Below are 17,328 nucleotides of genomic sequence, written 5' to 3'. Positions count from 1 at the left end.
AGGGACTAGAGCACTACCTGCATCCATGTAGAGGCCCTCCTCGGAATTGCTCTAAATTAGCAATCAGAAGTCGTCACATAAGTAAGGGTTCGGGGCTTCTTTACCTTGGCCTCTAGAGCACACCACAGACTCAGAGATATAGAGCACACTCACTTTTTTACCCAATCTATTTCACAGGGTTTAGTCTCTTGCTTGCTGTTTGTAATCCACACCAGGAGCATGAGGCTGATGCAGTTCTTTCACCAAAGGAATCTCTTACACTTCTTTCCCTCTCGGTCTTACTCTCTCTGTGAGGTCTTACCACTTTCTACCCCAACGGTTATTCTGCCATTCTCACTCTAGAAGGGTATGGTACCCTTCACAGCTGGGATTGGTTCTTGTGCTTGCCTGCTCTTTCCTAATGGGCATAGTGCCCTTTTCAGTCAGGATGGATATGGTCCTCTTCACACCGATGACAGGCCCAGGGTCTCAGAAGCCAATGTGTCCCATTTCATATGGTCTCTTCTCAGCTTTCCCCACAGCGGTGCGGATATCTGTCCCAGTGACTTCCATTTTCTCAACACTGGGCCCCTTCTAAGCCTAAAGCCTCTCCTCGTTTTGTGACATCCCATCTGTTGGCCTTGTAGCTGTACTTTGGTTTCCAATCTGTTGTCTGTCCTTGGTCCACTGTCTGCTTTGTCTGCTGAATCACGTACACCCATGCCGGTCTCTGATCCGATGTTGACCCAGCATTTAATAGAACCATGCTTGGAATGGATTGTGTCCTACCACGTATTCCTCATCTTTAGAGAGATATCCTCCTTCCAGCTTTAGCTGATTCGGAAACAAGAATTCAGCAGAGGGCGCTGTGCATCGACTCGATGTCCCTCGAGGGCCTCCATCTTGTGGTCGACGTCATCGTTGACATATATAGCACACGCAGTGCCCGTTGGCTTCAGTTCTGTTTTTCCGTGATAACTAATGCTTTGAGAAATACACCACACTTCTTTTTTGTGAGAAACAAGTACAATGGCCTTGTCTTCGACTCCATCAACCCCAAAGACCTGGTTCAAAAACTGTCACAGCTGCAGCGCCAAGATGTCCCTCATGGATCCTCATTGAGTGTGTCTGTGGTGCCTTGGCATGGAGCATAGGGCGGCGGACTGAGAGTCCTTGTCAGTCCATGACTGGTAAGGCTCTGAAAGGGCGTAAAGGGAAATTAGCGGTGGGTAGGCCCCCTACTGAATCCGCCTCAACGACTCCGTCGAAGAAGCCCTCGTCCGGTGAGTCGGGAGGCGACTCTCCTCGAAGCAAAAGATCAAAAAAGCGTTCACGCTCCAGGAGCCGATTGCACCATTCCTCACCCTCATCGAAGAAGGCTAAGAAAAGGCACTATAGATCGCCTACTTCTTCTTCATCCGATTCCTCTCCAGACAGAAGGATAGCCTGTCCAACCAAATCCTTGACACCAGCTCAGTGGGAGGAATTCAGGCAGGAAATGCTAAACATTTTCAAGAAGGAGGCACCGACCCCGGGAAAAGAAAAAGAAAAAGGCCATGCTCCTGTTGTGCCGTCAAAAGCCGACAAGGAAAGGACTAAGGCTAAATCCTGTGCAACCCTGACTACTTGTCAAAGCACCCAACACCAGAAAGCCTGGTGGTTCAGGCGGCGATGTCTACTTCCAAACAGGCTGCATACCCAACCATCCCACCAGATAGGGATGATGAGCGTTTCAATGCTTGGGCAAGGAAAGTATTTTCTGCTGGGAGATTTGCTCTCAAAGCTGCAAATGCCACTTGCGGCTTAGCAAAATTTACTTTCACCAATAGGGACTGTATAGCTATGGTGGCTGACCATATTTCCGATGGGGAAGAAAGCGACGGTTTCCTGAATATTGTAAGAGACCGTAAGGAAGCTATGTGAGAGTTTCTACAGTCAGGACTGGACTCAGCTGATAGCATCAGCAGAGCCATGGCGGCAAGCACAGTAATACACAGGTTTGCATTGGTTGAGGAAGTTAGGTTGTGCACCAGACGTGCAGTTCAGGCTTCTCAACATGCCCTTTGATGGCACCCAGCTGCTTGTCAGCAAGGCCGACAAAAGCCTGGAAAAGCAGCAGACCTCAGAGGCGATAGCAACATCCCTTGGTTTTGCAATCAGACAGCCAAAACCATCTCACTCAAGTGGTTCATCTTGGAGGAGTAAGTCCTTTCGCTTCTACTCAGTTGTAAGAGCGAGAGAAATAGCTAGTCAAAGGGACCAAAGAAGATTCCATTATAGTGGACGTAGGAGAGGTAGGAAGTCTGCCTAAGCAATGGCTACCTTACTATCAGCCACTGCTTGAACTGCCTCAAAACCTCTCTGAGGCCTTTACACACGAGGCTTTTATGCACAAGACCCCGGTGGGAGGCAGACTCTCACTGCATCTGCCAGAATGGCATGGGCTTTGGAAACAGTAGCCCAGGGTTACTGCCTCCATTGTCTAAAAAGGCCTCGGGACCATCTGTCGGGGAGCCACTCAAAGTTTTGGATCCATTTCTTGTGCAGGAAGTTTTGAGCCTGCTAGAGAAAGGTGCTATAGAATCAGTACCTGTAACAGAGAGGAACAAAGGGTGGTGCTCTCCTTATTTCTTAATCCCCAAGAAGGACGGAGGATTGAGACCCATTTTGGGCTTGAGATGCTTAAACAAGTTCCTCGGGAAGGACAGGTTCAAAATGGTTACTCTTTCTCAGATCCTTCAGGCCCTCCAGCTCCATTGGATGGTGTCATTGGCCCTTCAGGCTGCTTACTTTCATGTGCCAATCCATCACAAGAACAGAGTACCTGAGGTTCACCATTAGTGGTTCTCATGATCAGCTTCGAGTTCTGCCATTCGGGGTGACCTCTGCAGGTTGATGGCGGTGGTAGCAGCGAGTCTTAGGAGAAAGGGGTATTCACGTCTACCCCTACCTGGATGATTGGCTGATCGGGGTCAGATCCCCTGAGCAGGCCCAGGAACATATCAACATAATGTGCCACTCTCTCCACAGACTGCAGATAGTAACCAAATTCCAGAGTGCTCAGCATCTACCAGCATTCGATTCTTTGAGGTTGCTCTGCCTCATGGTATCCTGCATTTTCCTGGTGGCAGAGGCTAGCCTGAGAATGCTATCCCCTCAATGGACTCTCAGGACACAATGGCCTCATTTCTCAGGCAAGATGTCAGATCTGATTCAGGTTCCGAGCAGGGTAGCACAAGATCTCCTGTGGTGGACCTGCAAGAACAATATTCTGAAGGGAGAACCTTTTTAGCAACCATGGCCAGAGATAACAAAGTTACAGATGCCTCACTCACTGGTTGGGGAGCCCACACCAACGATCTGTTAGCAGCCGTTGGTCTCCATCGGAGTCCAAACTACACATCAACCTTTTTGAGCTAAGGGTGATCAGACTCCTGCTGAAAGCCTTTCTGTGCTCTCTATGAGGAAGAATATCCTGATAATGATGGACAACACAATGACCTTTTACTACCTTGATAAGAGAGGAGGTGTAGGGTTTCTCTACCAGTGTGCAGAGAAGCAGTGCAGCTCTGGTTCTGGGCAATTCAAGAAGGAATCTTTCTATCCTCAGTTCACCTACCCTGAGAGGAGAACACAGCTGTGGATGCTCTGAGCAGGCAGAGCAGTCTCTCACGAGTGGGAACTAGCTCAGGAAGTCCTTCAAGAGATATTTACCCTTTGCAGAACGCCTTAAGTAGATCTGGTCGTGACCAGTGCCAACCAGAGGTGCGATCTGTTCTGCTCCAGTGAATTTCCCCCAAGAGGAGCTCTACGAGATGCGTTCATAGTGGACTGGGAGTTTCCACTCCAGTACGTGTTTCCTCCAGGCCCAGAAATTCCTCATCTGATCAGGAGGTTGAGAAAGTTTGGGAAATCCATGATCCTGATTGCTCTGGATTGGGCCAGGAGGGCGTGGTACCGGAACTTCTGGACACATCCATCTGCCCCCCAATTGTCTTCCACAAAGAGAGGACCTTCTCTCGCGAGAGGGTTGTCAGGTTCTCCATCAAGAGGTCAAGACACTCAACCTGTCACTGTCTCTAGAGCCCTGGTCCTCTCTAAGCTGGACTACTGTAACAGCCTCTATCTTAATCTGCCCGCCTCTACTCTCCGCCCTTTGCAACTCATCCAGAACAGGACTGCAAGACTTGTCCTTGGCCTCAAGCCCAGGGACCGTATCTCTCCAGGACTGAAATCACTACACTGGCTCCCAGTGACTGCGAGGATCAAGTTCAAAACCCTCTGCATTGTCCACAAGGCCGTCTGGGGCCTTGGGCCAAAATACCTTCAACTCTCTCTTCCTAAATATCTTCCTTCTCGAGCTCTTCGCTCATCCGCCTCCAACTCCCTCAGGGTCAGCCGCTTCTCCAAACAACGAGTTGGGGGCAGATCTCTTTCCACTGCAGGGGCCTCCCTCTGGAACAGCCTTCCTACCTCCCTGAAACTTGAGAAGAACCACCTCCGGTTCCGTAAGCACCTCGAAACCTTCCTCCTTGCCTCCGCTTTCTCTCCCCCTCTCCCCTGCTAATACTACTGAAACTGCACTGAATCTGCAACTGGGCCATTCACCGTTCTCGGCCCAGCCACTCTCCCCTGCACTGCCTCCACGGCAACCCCTGCACTACGGGACTGTGTCTGTATCCATACAGCCCCCCTTCCCAGCACTTGTCTGCACTTACCTCGCACTTGCCACCAGCTGGCCCTTGTTATTTATCCTGTATGCTGTATGCTAATAACCCTGTACTGCACTTTCCCCTCTCCCTTTCCCCCATGCACCTTTCCCTTCCCCTCTACCCTTGCACTTGCACGATCTGAATGACACCTGGCCTAGTAAAATCGTTGTCTGTCTCCCCTTGTTCCCCCCCTGCCTCATCGCGCCTTGAAACACTTGTGTATAGGCGCGTTACAAATGCCTTATCATATCATATCATATCATAACCTTCACGCAGGTTTTCTGAGAGGTTGAGAATTAAGGATTGGGACCTCCCAGAGGACATAATGGAGATTTTGCATTCGGCCAGGAGGCCAGCAACAAAATCCTTGTACCATTGCCTATGGAATAAATTCTGAAGTTGGTGCAGGGAAAATAATGTGGAACCTTTTCTGTGCTGTACTCCTATGGTGCTGTCCTTTCTGTTACATTTGGCAAATGTGGGGCTCCATATTGGAACTATAAAAGGTTATTTGGCAGTGCTTTCAATCTTCAAGTGCAGCTCTGAAGAGGTATCATATTTCAAGGTACATTTGATCATACAATTTCTTAAAGGTCTCACTAACGTGTTCCCTCCTACACCTTTTGAAGTGCCAATGTGGGCTCTTAATCCTGTGTTGAAATTTCAGGTGTGTGCTCCCTTTGAGCCACTCCATTCATGTCCACTTAGGCTGCTAATATTTTAAACATTTCTGTTAGTTGTGTTGACATCAACCCACAGGGTGAGTGAGTTGCAAGCCTCATCTAGTATTTATTTTTTATTTATTGTTCACTTGTTGGGCGCTTATACAGGAAGCAAATACTGTTTCAAAGTGCCCACAGGGCAATAGGGAGGGGACATGGGATGATAGACAGTGTAATTACAGCAATGTTAAATAATTAAATACAACAAAGAAGAGACAATGGGGAGGGGAAGCCAAACCTACTATGCCTTGTGAGTGTTCAGAACGGGCAAGTGGAGAGGGGAAATGGGCATGGTATAGGTACTGTGGAGCTCATGGAGAGCAGCAGGAGAAGTGCTATGAAGAAAGGGAAGTGCAACCTCCATTGCTAGGGGGTGAGTCGAGGCAACTGCAGAGGATAGACAGAAGCTAGGATTATAAGATATGGGAGGTCAGGGCCCCGAGTAAGCCTCCATTTACTATTTTTTTACAAGGACAAGGTTGTACTCGGGTTACATTTCTTTTTAGCCAAAAATTATATCAGATTTGTATTTGTCTCAGAAAATTGTGCGTCCTACATTTTATCCGCCTCCTCATCCGGGCAAGGAAGAGGAACGGCTACATGGGCTTGATCCCAGAAGGGCCTTGAGCTTTTACGCCAGCATGAAAAGCTTTTCATTGGGTACACTGGACATAAACTGGGACTTCCAGTTGGAAAACAAACTTTGTCCAGATGGATAATTCTTGCTATTACAGAATGCTACAGATTGGCTGAAGAGGATCCCCCTGAAGGCCTGAGGGCTCATTCCACAAAGGGACAATGTGACATGTTCTGCTCTGCAAAGAGGGGTGGCTATAAAAGACAGTTGTGCGGCAGCCACTTGGTCTACCATCCACACATTTACAAAGCATTACTGTCTGGATTCATCCTCTATTGACAAATCTTAAGTGAAAATTCTTACCCCGTCTTCCAAAACCTAGCACTGCTTTGGGAGTCTTTCTAAGATGAGGAATACATGAGAGGACACAATCCATTTGAAGAACAAGTTACTTACACCTCATAACGTTCTTTCGTTTGGATGTTTTCCCAAATGTATTCCTCATCGCCTCTCCCAGCCTACCCAACTGTAGATTTCTAGGCACTACACTTTACGCTCTTCCAAAGTTTGGTACTGTCTAAGACTCACTGATGCTGGTAATTCTGTAAGAGGATGGCTTAAAACCAGAACTGAAGCCAACGGGTGCTGTGCGAGCTATATATACCACCAATGGCGTCGATCCTGAGATGGAGGACCTCGAGGGACATTGAGTCGACCGCATCGATGCAAAACGCCTTCTGCCGGAAAACATTTCCGAAGCAGCTAAAGCTGGAAGGATATCTATCTAAAGATGAGGAATATGTGGAAGGAACATCCAATCCAAAGAACGTTACCAGGGGTAAGTAACTTGTTCTTCCTTGCTCTACCTCCCTTATAGTGATAGGGTTATCTGTGATGGCTTTCCATAAAGCCTTTGCTATTGGTTCTGTGGTGGAAATGGTCCCTCCTTCCACCAGCCCAAGTTGTTCAGCACTAATGAAATGGCCATTTTAAATCCAGTTGGAAATCCTGGCCCTGGCCCTTCACCCGGTCCCTCAATTGCTTCCCTTCCATTTCCCAGTGACTGGCCGGAGTCCTCCGTTTCTCTCAGCACCTGTGTTCTTGTGCCGGCCTCTGGTTAGCGGGTAAGCTCTTGGGGCAGGTGTAGACTTTTTCCAGGTTCTAGGTTGGATAGAGGCAGCATTGGTTTGGAAGTCTGACATGGGTTCTGGATGTCTGAATGTGGCTATTGGATTGATTTTCGTTTGCCTACCGCCCCCCAAACTCCCTCTCCTCCTCGTTTCTCACACACAGTAGGCCTTTTCTAGAAGATTCTGACATCCGGTTCTCCAGACCCAATATATTATGAAAATGGAGATGCACTAGGTTAGAGGGATGGCTCCAGCGGTCAACGTCTGTCATCTGATTTTAGGCTTTGTCCCTTCTCCATTCTGCATACGGGCAATAACAGAGTATCCAAATAATAAATGGATAACGGGCTCCACACGGATGGATCTGACCTCACTCAAGATGGTGCATGACCTAGTGATGGAGGGGCTGTCTGCAACATCCCGCATATACAACTTTAAGAAAGCCTGCAGCTCTGGCCCTGTGGCCCTCATAGGTTAGCTGCCCTGGACGCCAGAGTCCCCTACAAGCTGGCAAATGAAGGTGGCGAACCGACTTCATCACAGGTGCAAAATTCTTTCCAATGGCCTTGAAGTACACATTGCTTTGTTCAAATCATGCCATGACGGGCATTCTAGCAGTGTGATCCCCAGACATAGAAGAGCTTGTCTTGTCTTACACAGTTTGCACTTAAAAAATAACAGCAATGGTAGGGAATCTCACTGAAGAGGAGCATATGGTATTTGCGAGGGCAGATAAGTAACTATGTCATAAAACTATTGAGCAAATGTTTGAATGAAACACTACCATGAAATCCTGTCTTAAAATGGGAAAAGGGGGTGGTGGGAGTGCTTATGTGACAGGTCACAGGAGAATATTCATTCTAGTAGGCCTGCGACTGAGTCAGTCGATGTCCGACAAGCAATGGGCGACCTGGAAGTCTGAGGCAGTGTGATTTGTTTTCTTCTGATGGTCAGCACAGGGCTTTCATTATGGCTGGGTGTTGCACATCAGTAAGTACTTTCAAGTCTGAACTTCCTGAAACGCCTTTGATGGTCACTGGTGGGGATCCAGTGCAGCGTGGTATTGTCATCTCGCTTGTGGTATTAGATGTTGTGATTGACCTGAGAAGAAGGTGGACAACGTGGGTTTGGAAGCTAAAATATCACCTTAAGAATCTGCCTCATACTACAATAAGCTTTACTAGAGCACGCTTAAACCACCATTCATGTTAAATGCACGGGGGTAGGAGAGCAGCACTAGAAGTATGCTAAACATCCTCCCTCTTTTCTTTCACAGGTTTCACTTAGCTGCCGCCAAAGGTCTCACAGAATGCTTGACTGCGCTGCTTTCTCATGGAGTCGAACTCAATGCCAAAAACGACCAAGGTAAAAAAGTGTCTGTTTTGGGAAGTCCTGGTTTTCTGTATGTTTCACCCCAAAGAGTTCCTTGACAGGTCATCTTGAAAGGCTTAGGCTGTAGATCAAGGGAAGGTTTGTGGTTGGGTGTGAGGATGGTGTCCTGCTTATCAGCGGCACCAGATTACACCCATTAGGGTCCTCTATGACGAGGGCATGTGTGGGCTGCTCCCAGGCATAGTTTTGTAGCATGATAGTTTCAAGCATAGTCGAAATAGAAGATGGACTGGTTTGCCATGTATCCCGGCTATGCAATTTTTCCCCCTCAAAGGAGCCCAGTTTGGGGATCGCACAGGACAAACTGTCTCAGCTCCTGCAGTCCTAGTTGTTCCCATCAGGATGAGGGAAGAGCGGGGCTCACCTAATCTCAATTAAGAGGAGAATGGTGTTACTGGAGGTTAGGTGACGTGGTGCATACATAAAGCTGCACAAGGGAACCCACATTGCTGACTAACTTGAATCCAGATCCTCTGGGGGTCCGCAGTGGCTGAAACTGATTGCTTTTTTACTGGTGCTACAAAAATTACATTTTTTCAGAGATCCGGACTCCGGAAAATCATTGAGAAGGATGCTCATTTACAAGCGAGAACCCCACATGTACATCCAAACCACCCACAGGTTCCTCCTCACAAATGATTGCCAAGTAAACATGGTCACATAATTAGAACATCATGTTCTGATTGTCGCTGTCCCTTCAGTGGTAATGGACTGCAAAAGGCGCTTGGCGCCAGGAAATGGCCTCCTTGTTTGTTGGTCTTGCACTATGAGCAGCTGTGAAGCCCGGAGCTGTTGGTGCAGGAAAAGGCGTCCTAATCTCTATTGCTTTATTAAAGAGCAACATGGAGCCTTCAATGGGCCACTGATGTCATGAAATACTCTGCTGTTCTATTAAGGGATGATATGGAACTTTGAATGACCTGACGGGATGATATGGAACTTTGAATGACCTGACGGGGTGAGTGTTTTTATTTTAGTTTAATTATACTTAGCTGGCCTTAACGGGGTGGGGGGGTCGTATGTGTTTTTGTATGGGTTGGAATGTGGCGGCGGGATTGTTGTGGATATACGTGGATGTAGTGGCAGTGGTTATTGAGTTTTTGATGTTAGTTTATCCGAGTTAATTTTGGGGTTGCCCTTTTTCGAGTTACAGCGTTTTTCTTGGGGAGTCCAGGGTTTTGGACTTCTTGGAATGTGTTTTAGAATTTTTTCCTATACGCTGTTCTTGTTGTTTTGCATCTGTTTCAGAAGGGGGGTTGGGGTTTTCGGTAGGGGTCACAATTACATTTGAAGGTCGGTTGCAGAGATCCTTTGTGCATTGGGTGGGGGTGGATAAGCTGTATTTGAAAATGGGGGGTCAAATGCGACTTATCTCGTGGCTTGTGAATGGTCTAAACAATGTTCAGAAAAAAAAGAAAGTTTTGACTTATTTGAATGATTTGAAGGGTGACGTTTATTTTCTCCAGGAGACACACTTTTGAAGGGGGATTTGGATGGTTTGAGGAAAGGTTAGGTAGGGAGGGCTTATGGTTCCTCTTTTGAATCACGGTCTAGGGGTGTGGTTATTCTTATTAGGAAACATGCACCAATCAAAGTTGTCAAAGAAATATGTGACAAGCAAGGTAGAATGGTTGCTATTTTAACTAATATTCAGGGCAAAGAAGTGACCTTTTGTAATGTTTATGCTCCAACGTCAGGTGATGGTACCTTTTTCAGAAAGGTGACTCAAGCGATACAAGATCTTAAGTCCAATAACATAATCTTGTGGGGGGGGGGACTTCAATACAGTTATTGACTCTGCTTTGGATAGGAGTACTACCAGACATTGCAGAAGGGTGGACATGCATTCTCTGGCTTTACGGGATCTGCTGGAGGAACATAATCTGAAGGACTGTTGGAGGATAGACAATCCTTCGGTGAGAGAATATACTTTTTATTCCGGTGCGCATGCTACGTATTCCAGAATTTACATGATTTTGATGGCGGGAGACATGTTGCAAAACTATAGGAGGAGTGATATGGGTAATATTGTGCTGACTGACCATGCTCATGTTTCAGTGGATTTGAAGTGGAGTTAAACTATGTGTAGATCAAAATCTTGGAGACTAAATACTATATTGTTGGGCAATCTAGAGGAGATGAACAAAATTGCAACTGAAATTGATTATTTTGTGGAGGAAAATTGTACTGGGAAGTGGGATCTGACATAGTGTGGGAGGCATTTAAGTGCACGGTTCGAGGTATGTTTATTAGTCTGGCGAGTGGTTTGAAGAGAAAATGGGACAATACACAGAATGTACTGGAACTGAAGATTAAGGATTTGTCAGGGGTTCTGATGGTGGATCCTACGAGAGTGGACTTGCTTCCTGAGTTAAACATGCTGAAAAGGGAGTTGAAGGAGCTAATATCTAATAGGGTGGATAAGAAGTATTTTCATCAAAAATTCGCTTATTTTGAACATGGGGAGAAATGTGATCGCTGGTTAGCGTACAGATTGAGGTTGAGGGAGTCTGAACGCTCAATCATATCTATTACAGACTCTGATGGTCGGGTCACGTTCACTCCGGAAGGTATAAATGATGTATTCAGACAATTCTATGAGGAATTGTATAAGAATGAAACCTATATTGAGGCAGAGAATGGAGACTTTCTGGATGGTATTAAAGTTCTGAATATTTCGGAGGAGGAGGCTACTTTACTGAAGGGAGATATCGCGATGGATGAGGTCAAGAAGGCAATATCAAAATTGAATGTTGGTAGGTCTCCGGGGCCAGATGGACTGCCAGTGGAATTCTATAGGTGGTTTCCTAATTCTGCGTTGACACTGTTGACAGACATGTATAAGACCTCCAAGACTAGGGGTATACTTCCTGATACTACTAGACATGCAACTATTTCTGTCCTTTTAAAGAAAAACAGGGATGAATCACTGGCGTCCAGTTACAGACCGATTAGTTTGATTAACGTGGGCAATAAGATTCTGGCTAAGATTCTAGCTCTGCGAATAGAAAATTGTTTGCCTAAACTGATGGATCGGAATCAGTCTGGTTCTGTTAAAGATAGGATGACGTCCAGTAACATGCGGACGCTGCTTTGTACTATCGCGAAGGCGTCGCAGTTGTCTGAAGACTCGGCTGTCCTATCACTTGACGCGGAGAAGGCATTCGATAGGGTTGACTGGCAATTTATGTTTAAAGTATTGGATAAGATGGGTTTTGGAATTCAGTTCTGTTCTTGGGTTAAACTGCTGTATACCAGTCCTACGGCTGATGTTAAAACTAATGGTCTAAAATCTAAACCTTTTGATTTGGAACGTGGCACGAGACAAGGTTGCCCATTGTCACCTTTGTTATTCGTACTTAGTATTGAACCATTGGCTATAACTTTGAGAAGTGAGGTGGGCTTGCAGGGCATAAATTGTTGGGGAATGCTGCAAAAAATGTGGTTATACGCAGACGACTTATTATTGGTCCTCAAGAATCTTGGTGAGTCAGTACCTGTTCTTATGAACGTTCTCGAGGCCTTTCACCAGTGCTCAGGATACAAGATCAATTGGGCGAAATCTGAGGTTTTACCATTGGTGCCGCTGTGTGACAAACAATTTATTACCAGGTTGGGCTTTAAGTGGTGTGCTGATAAACTACTGTTGTTCTGAGTATGATCCCATTAGACATTGGGAAAAAATGTTGGTGTGAGCTGGATAGAATCCTGCAGGTATTTTTGTGGGATTGTAAACCTCAGCGTCTGAAAATTAGCAAACTGCAATTACCTTTGTCTAAGGGCGGGCTGGGGGTCCCTAATTTCAGAGCATACCATCTGGCTTTTATGTCACGGAATATATTTGCTTTTCTCAAATCGGAGCATGATGATTGGGTGTGTGCAGAGTCTAGCCATGTAGGACCATTGTCGCCTGGGGCTTTGTTGACGAGTAGGCCACGTCGTGCTAAAATGGTAGGTCCGCTGACTAGATGTTTGCGGAACTCATGGGTGGCTTTGTGTAAGTGTTTGGGTTTCAATGCACTGAAAGATCCGAGTGCTTCCATTTGGTTGAATCCGAGTATTACACGTGAAGGGAAAATTTTGTTCTGGCATGATTGGTACCTGGCTGGGGTGCGGTGGATTGGTGATTTGTTCAATGGTTTGAATTGGTTGACGGCTATGGAGGTCCAGTTGAAGTTTGACATTCCTACTTTTCGCCTGGCAGATTATCGGAAGATTAAGAGGGCGGTGGGGGTTGTGGATATGGAAAAGAAAATCAATACAGACATGCTTGGTTGGGAGCCTGGGGTGAGTGGATGTGGTCTCGTTAGTTACGTTTATAGACTGGTTGTGTCAAATTATTGGGCTAATGATGCTTTATGATTGGATTGGACTCCAAGAATTGGTGAAAATATTACGGAGGATGATTGGACGTGTATTTGTGAGAATGTGAAGTTGTGTTCTTTGAGTCTTTCAGACAGGTCACGTCAAATAAAGATCTTGAATAGGACATACTGGACGCCGGAGAGAATGATGAAGAGGGGAATGAGTGGCAGCTCTGAATGTTGGGCATGTTCACATGAGGTGGGCACCTTTGAGCATATGTTGTCGGAGTGCTCAATGGTGAGTGGTCTGTGGTTTGAATTTGACCAGATCTGTGAGAAGATTCTTGAAGAGAAGGTTTATATGGATTTTAAGACCATTGTACTGGGTGATGGGAATTTGCTGGATGATTTGACTACTTCTCAGAAGAAATTGATCTTTTGTGGAGCAATGGTGGAGAAGAAGCTCATTTTGAGATGTTGGAAAACATCTACCCCTGTTGCTATTGAGGAATGGATTGCAGAGATGCATTCTCTAGCAGACATGGAGAAAGTGCTGTATAGGAGAGAAAAGAAAGATGCATTATTTTGTCGGGGGGAAATTCTCCCGGGGTCGGCTGAGCCGTCCGCGGACCTCCGGGCCGGGAGGCCCCAACTCCTCCCGTGTATCCCAAAAATGAGTATGAGGCACACGCAAGAAGCAAGGTGGTTCTGCTGTTTATTGGACAAACGGCAGGGATGGGTCAAGGAACGTACGCGTCCGTCCTGACTCTCTCTCTTCATCATGGGCTCGCAGGCCCTTTTTACCTTAGTATGACGCGCTACATGCGTCACCTTGGAAAGTTAGCAAAAAAAAACTATCGCCACTCTGGATTGGTTCCTCGAGTGGTAGGGTTAGTATAGCATACATATAGAGAGCATTGTTAGTGGTTGAGGGTTAGTCAGGTGGTATAATTGGGTTGTCCCTTCAAATTGATACATGAAAAGTGTTACATGAAGATCCCTGGGGATTGGTCAATGTTACTGGCGTCAGTGATAAGAGCCCATGTTCTAATTGGTCCACGCACGAGCCCCCCAGTCTGGGACCATCGTTGTTCCCAGCTCGCGGTGCACCTGTCATTTGCAACAATGTTTCACTATGGTTATGTGCAGACAACATGAAGATTTATTGGTATGCCTGAAGGCCGACTACTCCCACCGCCGCAGATGTCCATTGAATCACTTAATTGTATCTGCCTATGTCTTGAAACGTGGGTTTTCGGTGCCTCCCTCCTCCTGGGCCTGGCACCCTGTCAGGTTTGGCTTGGTCACGTGAGGTGGGACCGTGGTCGTGGCAGAATTCTGCACAATTAATATTGTATTTTCCACTGTGTGCCTGGTTTTAATTGCAGGTGTGACCTCGGCGTCGGCTTGCGGCATACGAGATTGCAACATTGTGCCCTTGACTGTCAGTCATCGCCGGGCTCATTCTGCAGGGTCAGCAACTATACTCTTGCTCATTCAATGTTCATGGAAGCTCTTGCTTGCGGCCTACTTGGGCCTGGTGCATAGGCGGAGACGTTCGGTACACAGCGCTTTAGGTTATGGTATCATATTGCTTTATCCCCAGTATCGTGTCTTCGTTATGCTTTTCATTATTGCGCATGGGTTTAGGAGAAGCGTGAGCAAGCTTTTAGATGAGTTCATTGTGCGTCTTGCGTTTCTGCATTTTGAGAAGCCTATGTGAAAAACAATAAAGATGCGCGTCTGTGGGTGTGTCCGTCACTTACGTCATAGCACTGAGTATGTTCTTCGTGTGGATTGGTGTGGGAGTGTCCAGTGTGTATGTTGTACGGGTATTCTGGCCGTTGGCTGGGTCGTCATGGCATCTCTAACGATGTATCGAGTTAGTGCTGGATGATTCAGTCGAGTCCCTCCATGCCGCAGGCGTCGGCAAGGGTATGGCAGGCTGGCGGGCACGCGGGAGGGCACATCCGTATGTTCTTGTACCAGGGTATTTGGTCATCTGGTAGATGGGTAAACTCCTCTCGTGGCGGGTGCCTGGGCCGTGATCCTCTAGGCCAAGGGAGAGAGGGGATTGGTGGGAGCCTTTTCTTCCATTCTCCCACTTCAGTCCCCCCTCTGGTCGACTTGTCGACCACAAACATATCCTTTTCCTTATCTCCTCTCACCCTCCATATTTTAGTTATTCCTCCCAAATGTCCATAGTGGTTAACATGGTCTTCAAATGACCAATACATATATACACATGTTCCTCCAGGTGTGCAGTATACCCACTTTCCTATGTAGCTCTTTGGGTTTCTTGGGTTTTCGAGCTTCACAGATGGTGGGTCCAGATGGTTGGTGATGATCTGGTTGCGCAACTTTTCTCTCTCCTTTATTATTATTCCAGCGTGTTGGCCGTCATCTGCTGGCATCAAGGGGTGCATACCAACCATTTCGATCATTTCGTCAGTGGTGCGTGTCTTCCGGGCCTTCCAAAATCTTATCAAAATCAGTGCAGCTCCAGCCAAAATAATGCACCTAACTATAATCTTCAGTCCGTCTGACAACCAAGATGGCATCCATGACCATAATATTGAAAACCAGCTCTCATCCTTTTCCACACCTTTACTTTCATCCATCATCTTGGAGTGCATCTGGGCCAATTGTGATACTGCTTCTGTCAGTGTACCATTGTCAGTATCGTTAGCGGGAATGAATGTGCAGCATGATTGTCCTATCTTTGCGCAAACTCCTCCTTCCATTGCTGTGAGGAGGTCCAGTACATATCTGTTCTGTAGTGCTACCATCCTCACTGCTCGCAATTCTTCTTTTATTGCGTTGAATCCATTTACTGTAGAATTAATTGTCATCATTAGTTCCCACCTAGTTATCTGGAGCCATTTTGCGTTTGCGTAAGCCTGTAGTCCCGGATGTATTATTGAGGAGAAGAACATTGCTGCTCTGCTGAATAGTCTATGTTCTGGTGGGATTGAAGAGAGTGCTGTTTCCGACCGTCCCCATAGGTAATTTCCTGTCAGAGGTTTTCCTTGTCTCTTCTTCCTATTCAGGACAGAATTGTTGCCGCTGTTTTTGTTCTCTGGCCCCTTTTGAGTGTGTACAGATCTCTTCTTCCTCTTGTTTCCTTCATCCATTTTGGGAAAGCTTGCCACATTCACATGTTTCTGGGGCACCACTAGTGATGGTACATTGACGTGTACCATTGTACATATACCATTCCACAGAGGGGGCAGTGTGTGGTATGCCCTGTTTCCGCAGGCCCAGTAATGGTCCATTACCACTGCTGTTCCTGCTCCCCCCCTCAGGTAACTCCGTCACATTTGCACAGTTGGTGTTGTATCCCACGTCCACTTCTCCTTTATGTTGGTAGCATACCTTAGGCGCAGTCAGCGGCAGTATTGTTATTGGGTCTTCATCCTTCTCTAACCATGTTAGCATGGGTACGTATTTGACCCAAGTCATCCAACATCTGTCGTTATGTTCAGCAATACTCTTAGTATCCTCTCTCGTTACCATGTTGCTGCCAGCCACTCCTATGTCCCATTTGTCACCCAGGTACACCTTCCCTGTTATTATTATCAGTGGTCTTTCCCAACATCCTTGTTTACCAGGGACTTCAGTGGCGTACCAATCACATGGTAGGTACTGTAATATTACTTTCTTTGTTTCTCCTTTTTCAGGGCCGCTTGTTATGTATTTGAATGCCTCAGCGTGTAAACTGGCCTTGTTGTAACTCAAGTAAGCCTTGAGGAAATTGTTTTCGTACGGGTATGTGTCTCGTGTTTTCCATACCAGGTGCACCGTGTTCCCTTGGAATCTCCCTTTCGTTTGGAACAGTGTCAAGTATATTATACATTGTGCTGTTTTTTCATCAATTTCCATGGCAACGAAAGTTCTGGAAGCGCTCATGGCGTATGGGATCAATGAGCAGACATAGCAGCTGTCTTCCGTTGTCTGCTTACCTATTTGGGTCATGTGTTGGTACCACATGTTATTCGAGACGTGTGCTGAATCTTGTATGTAGTTGTCAATACCTTTACGGTCTGAGTATGTGCTGCGTTTAACTCTATTTACCTTGTGTGGGATTTTGCTAGTACCACCTGACGTCACTCCTGTTGCAGCCGGGGGTGGGGGTATATTAGATTTGGGAACAGCCAAAATATTGATAGCGCAACTGTTCTGCCATACAGAGGCAGCCAAGAACCTGGTGATCATCAAGATCCCTATCATTTTTATTACAGATGCTAATCTCACCGGCATTTTGGTCTTACCTTGCTGCAGTCCGGCAGCTAATTCTTGCGACGTTAAAGTTGCCCGCCTGAAAATTCTCAATATGCTCGTTATTAGTGTTAGTTGTTTTCAAGCTCTCCCTATCTGGTAGTCGTTCAGTGCCCAGGCGAAGAGCTGTTCCCACGCCAATCTAAGTGATCTATCTCTTAGGACAGGCAAGTAAGGGTGGAGATGGGGCATTGATTGTTCTATGGCCAAGAGAAATGCCGTGTAGTATACACG

At 46.6% G+C, this 17,328-nt stretch overlaps 1 protein-coding gene across 2 annotated transcripts in view; it reads left to right on the top strand.

Moving 5' to 3' along the window:
- ANKRD35 (ankyrin repeat domain 35) overlaps positions 1–17,328 on the top strand; it is a 502,129-nt gene that overhangs the window by 316,146 nt on the left and 168,655 nt on the right. For both annotated transcript variants that reach the window (XM_069652800.1, XM_069652801.1), the window contains exon 3: positions 8,397–8,485. In XM_069652800.1, the coding sequence (XP_069508901.1) occupies positions 8,397–8,485 (89 nt within the window). The remainder of the gene's footprint in view (positions 1–8,396; positions 8,486–17,328) is intronic.

Source organism: Ambystoma mexicanum, chromosome 1p (assembly GCF_040938575.1).
Source record: "Ambystoma mexicanum isolate Mex_15411 chromosome 1p, UKY_AmexF1_1, whole genome shotgun sequence".
Lineage (NCBI taxonomy): Eukaryota > Metazoa > Chordata > Amphibia > Caudata > Ambystomatidae > Ambystoma > Ambystoma mexicanum.
The sequence above is the reverse complement of the archived record's forward strand: the minus strand, read 5'-3'. Positions and strand labels throughout refer to the sequence as shown.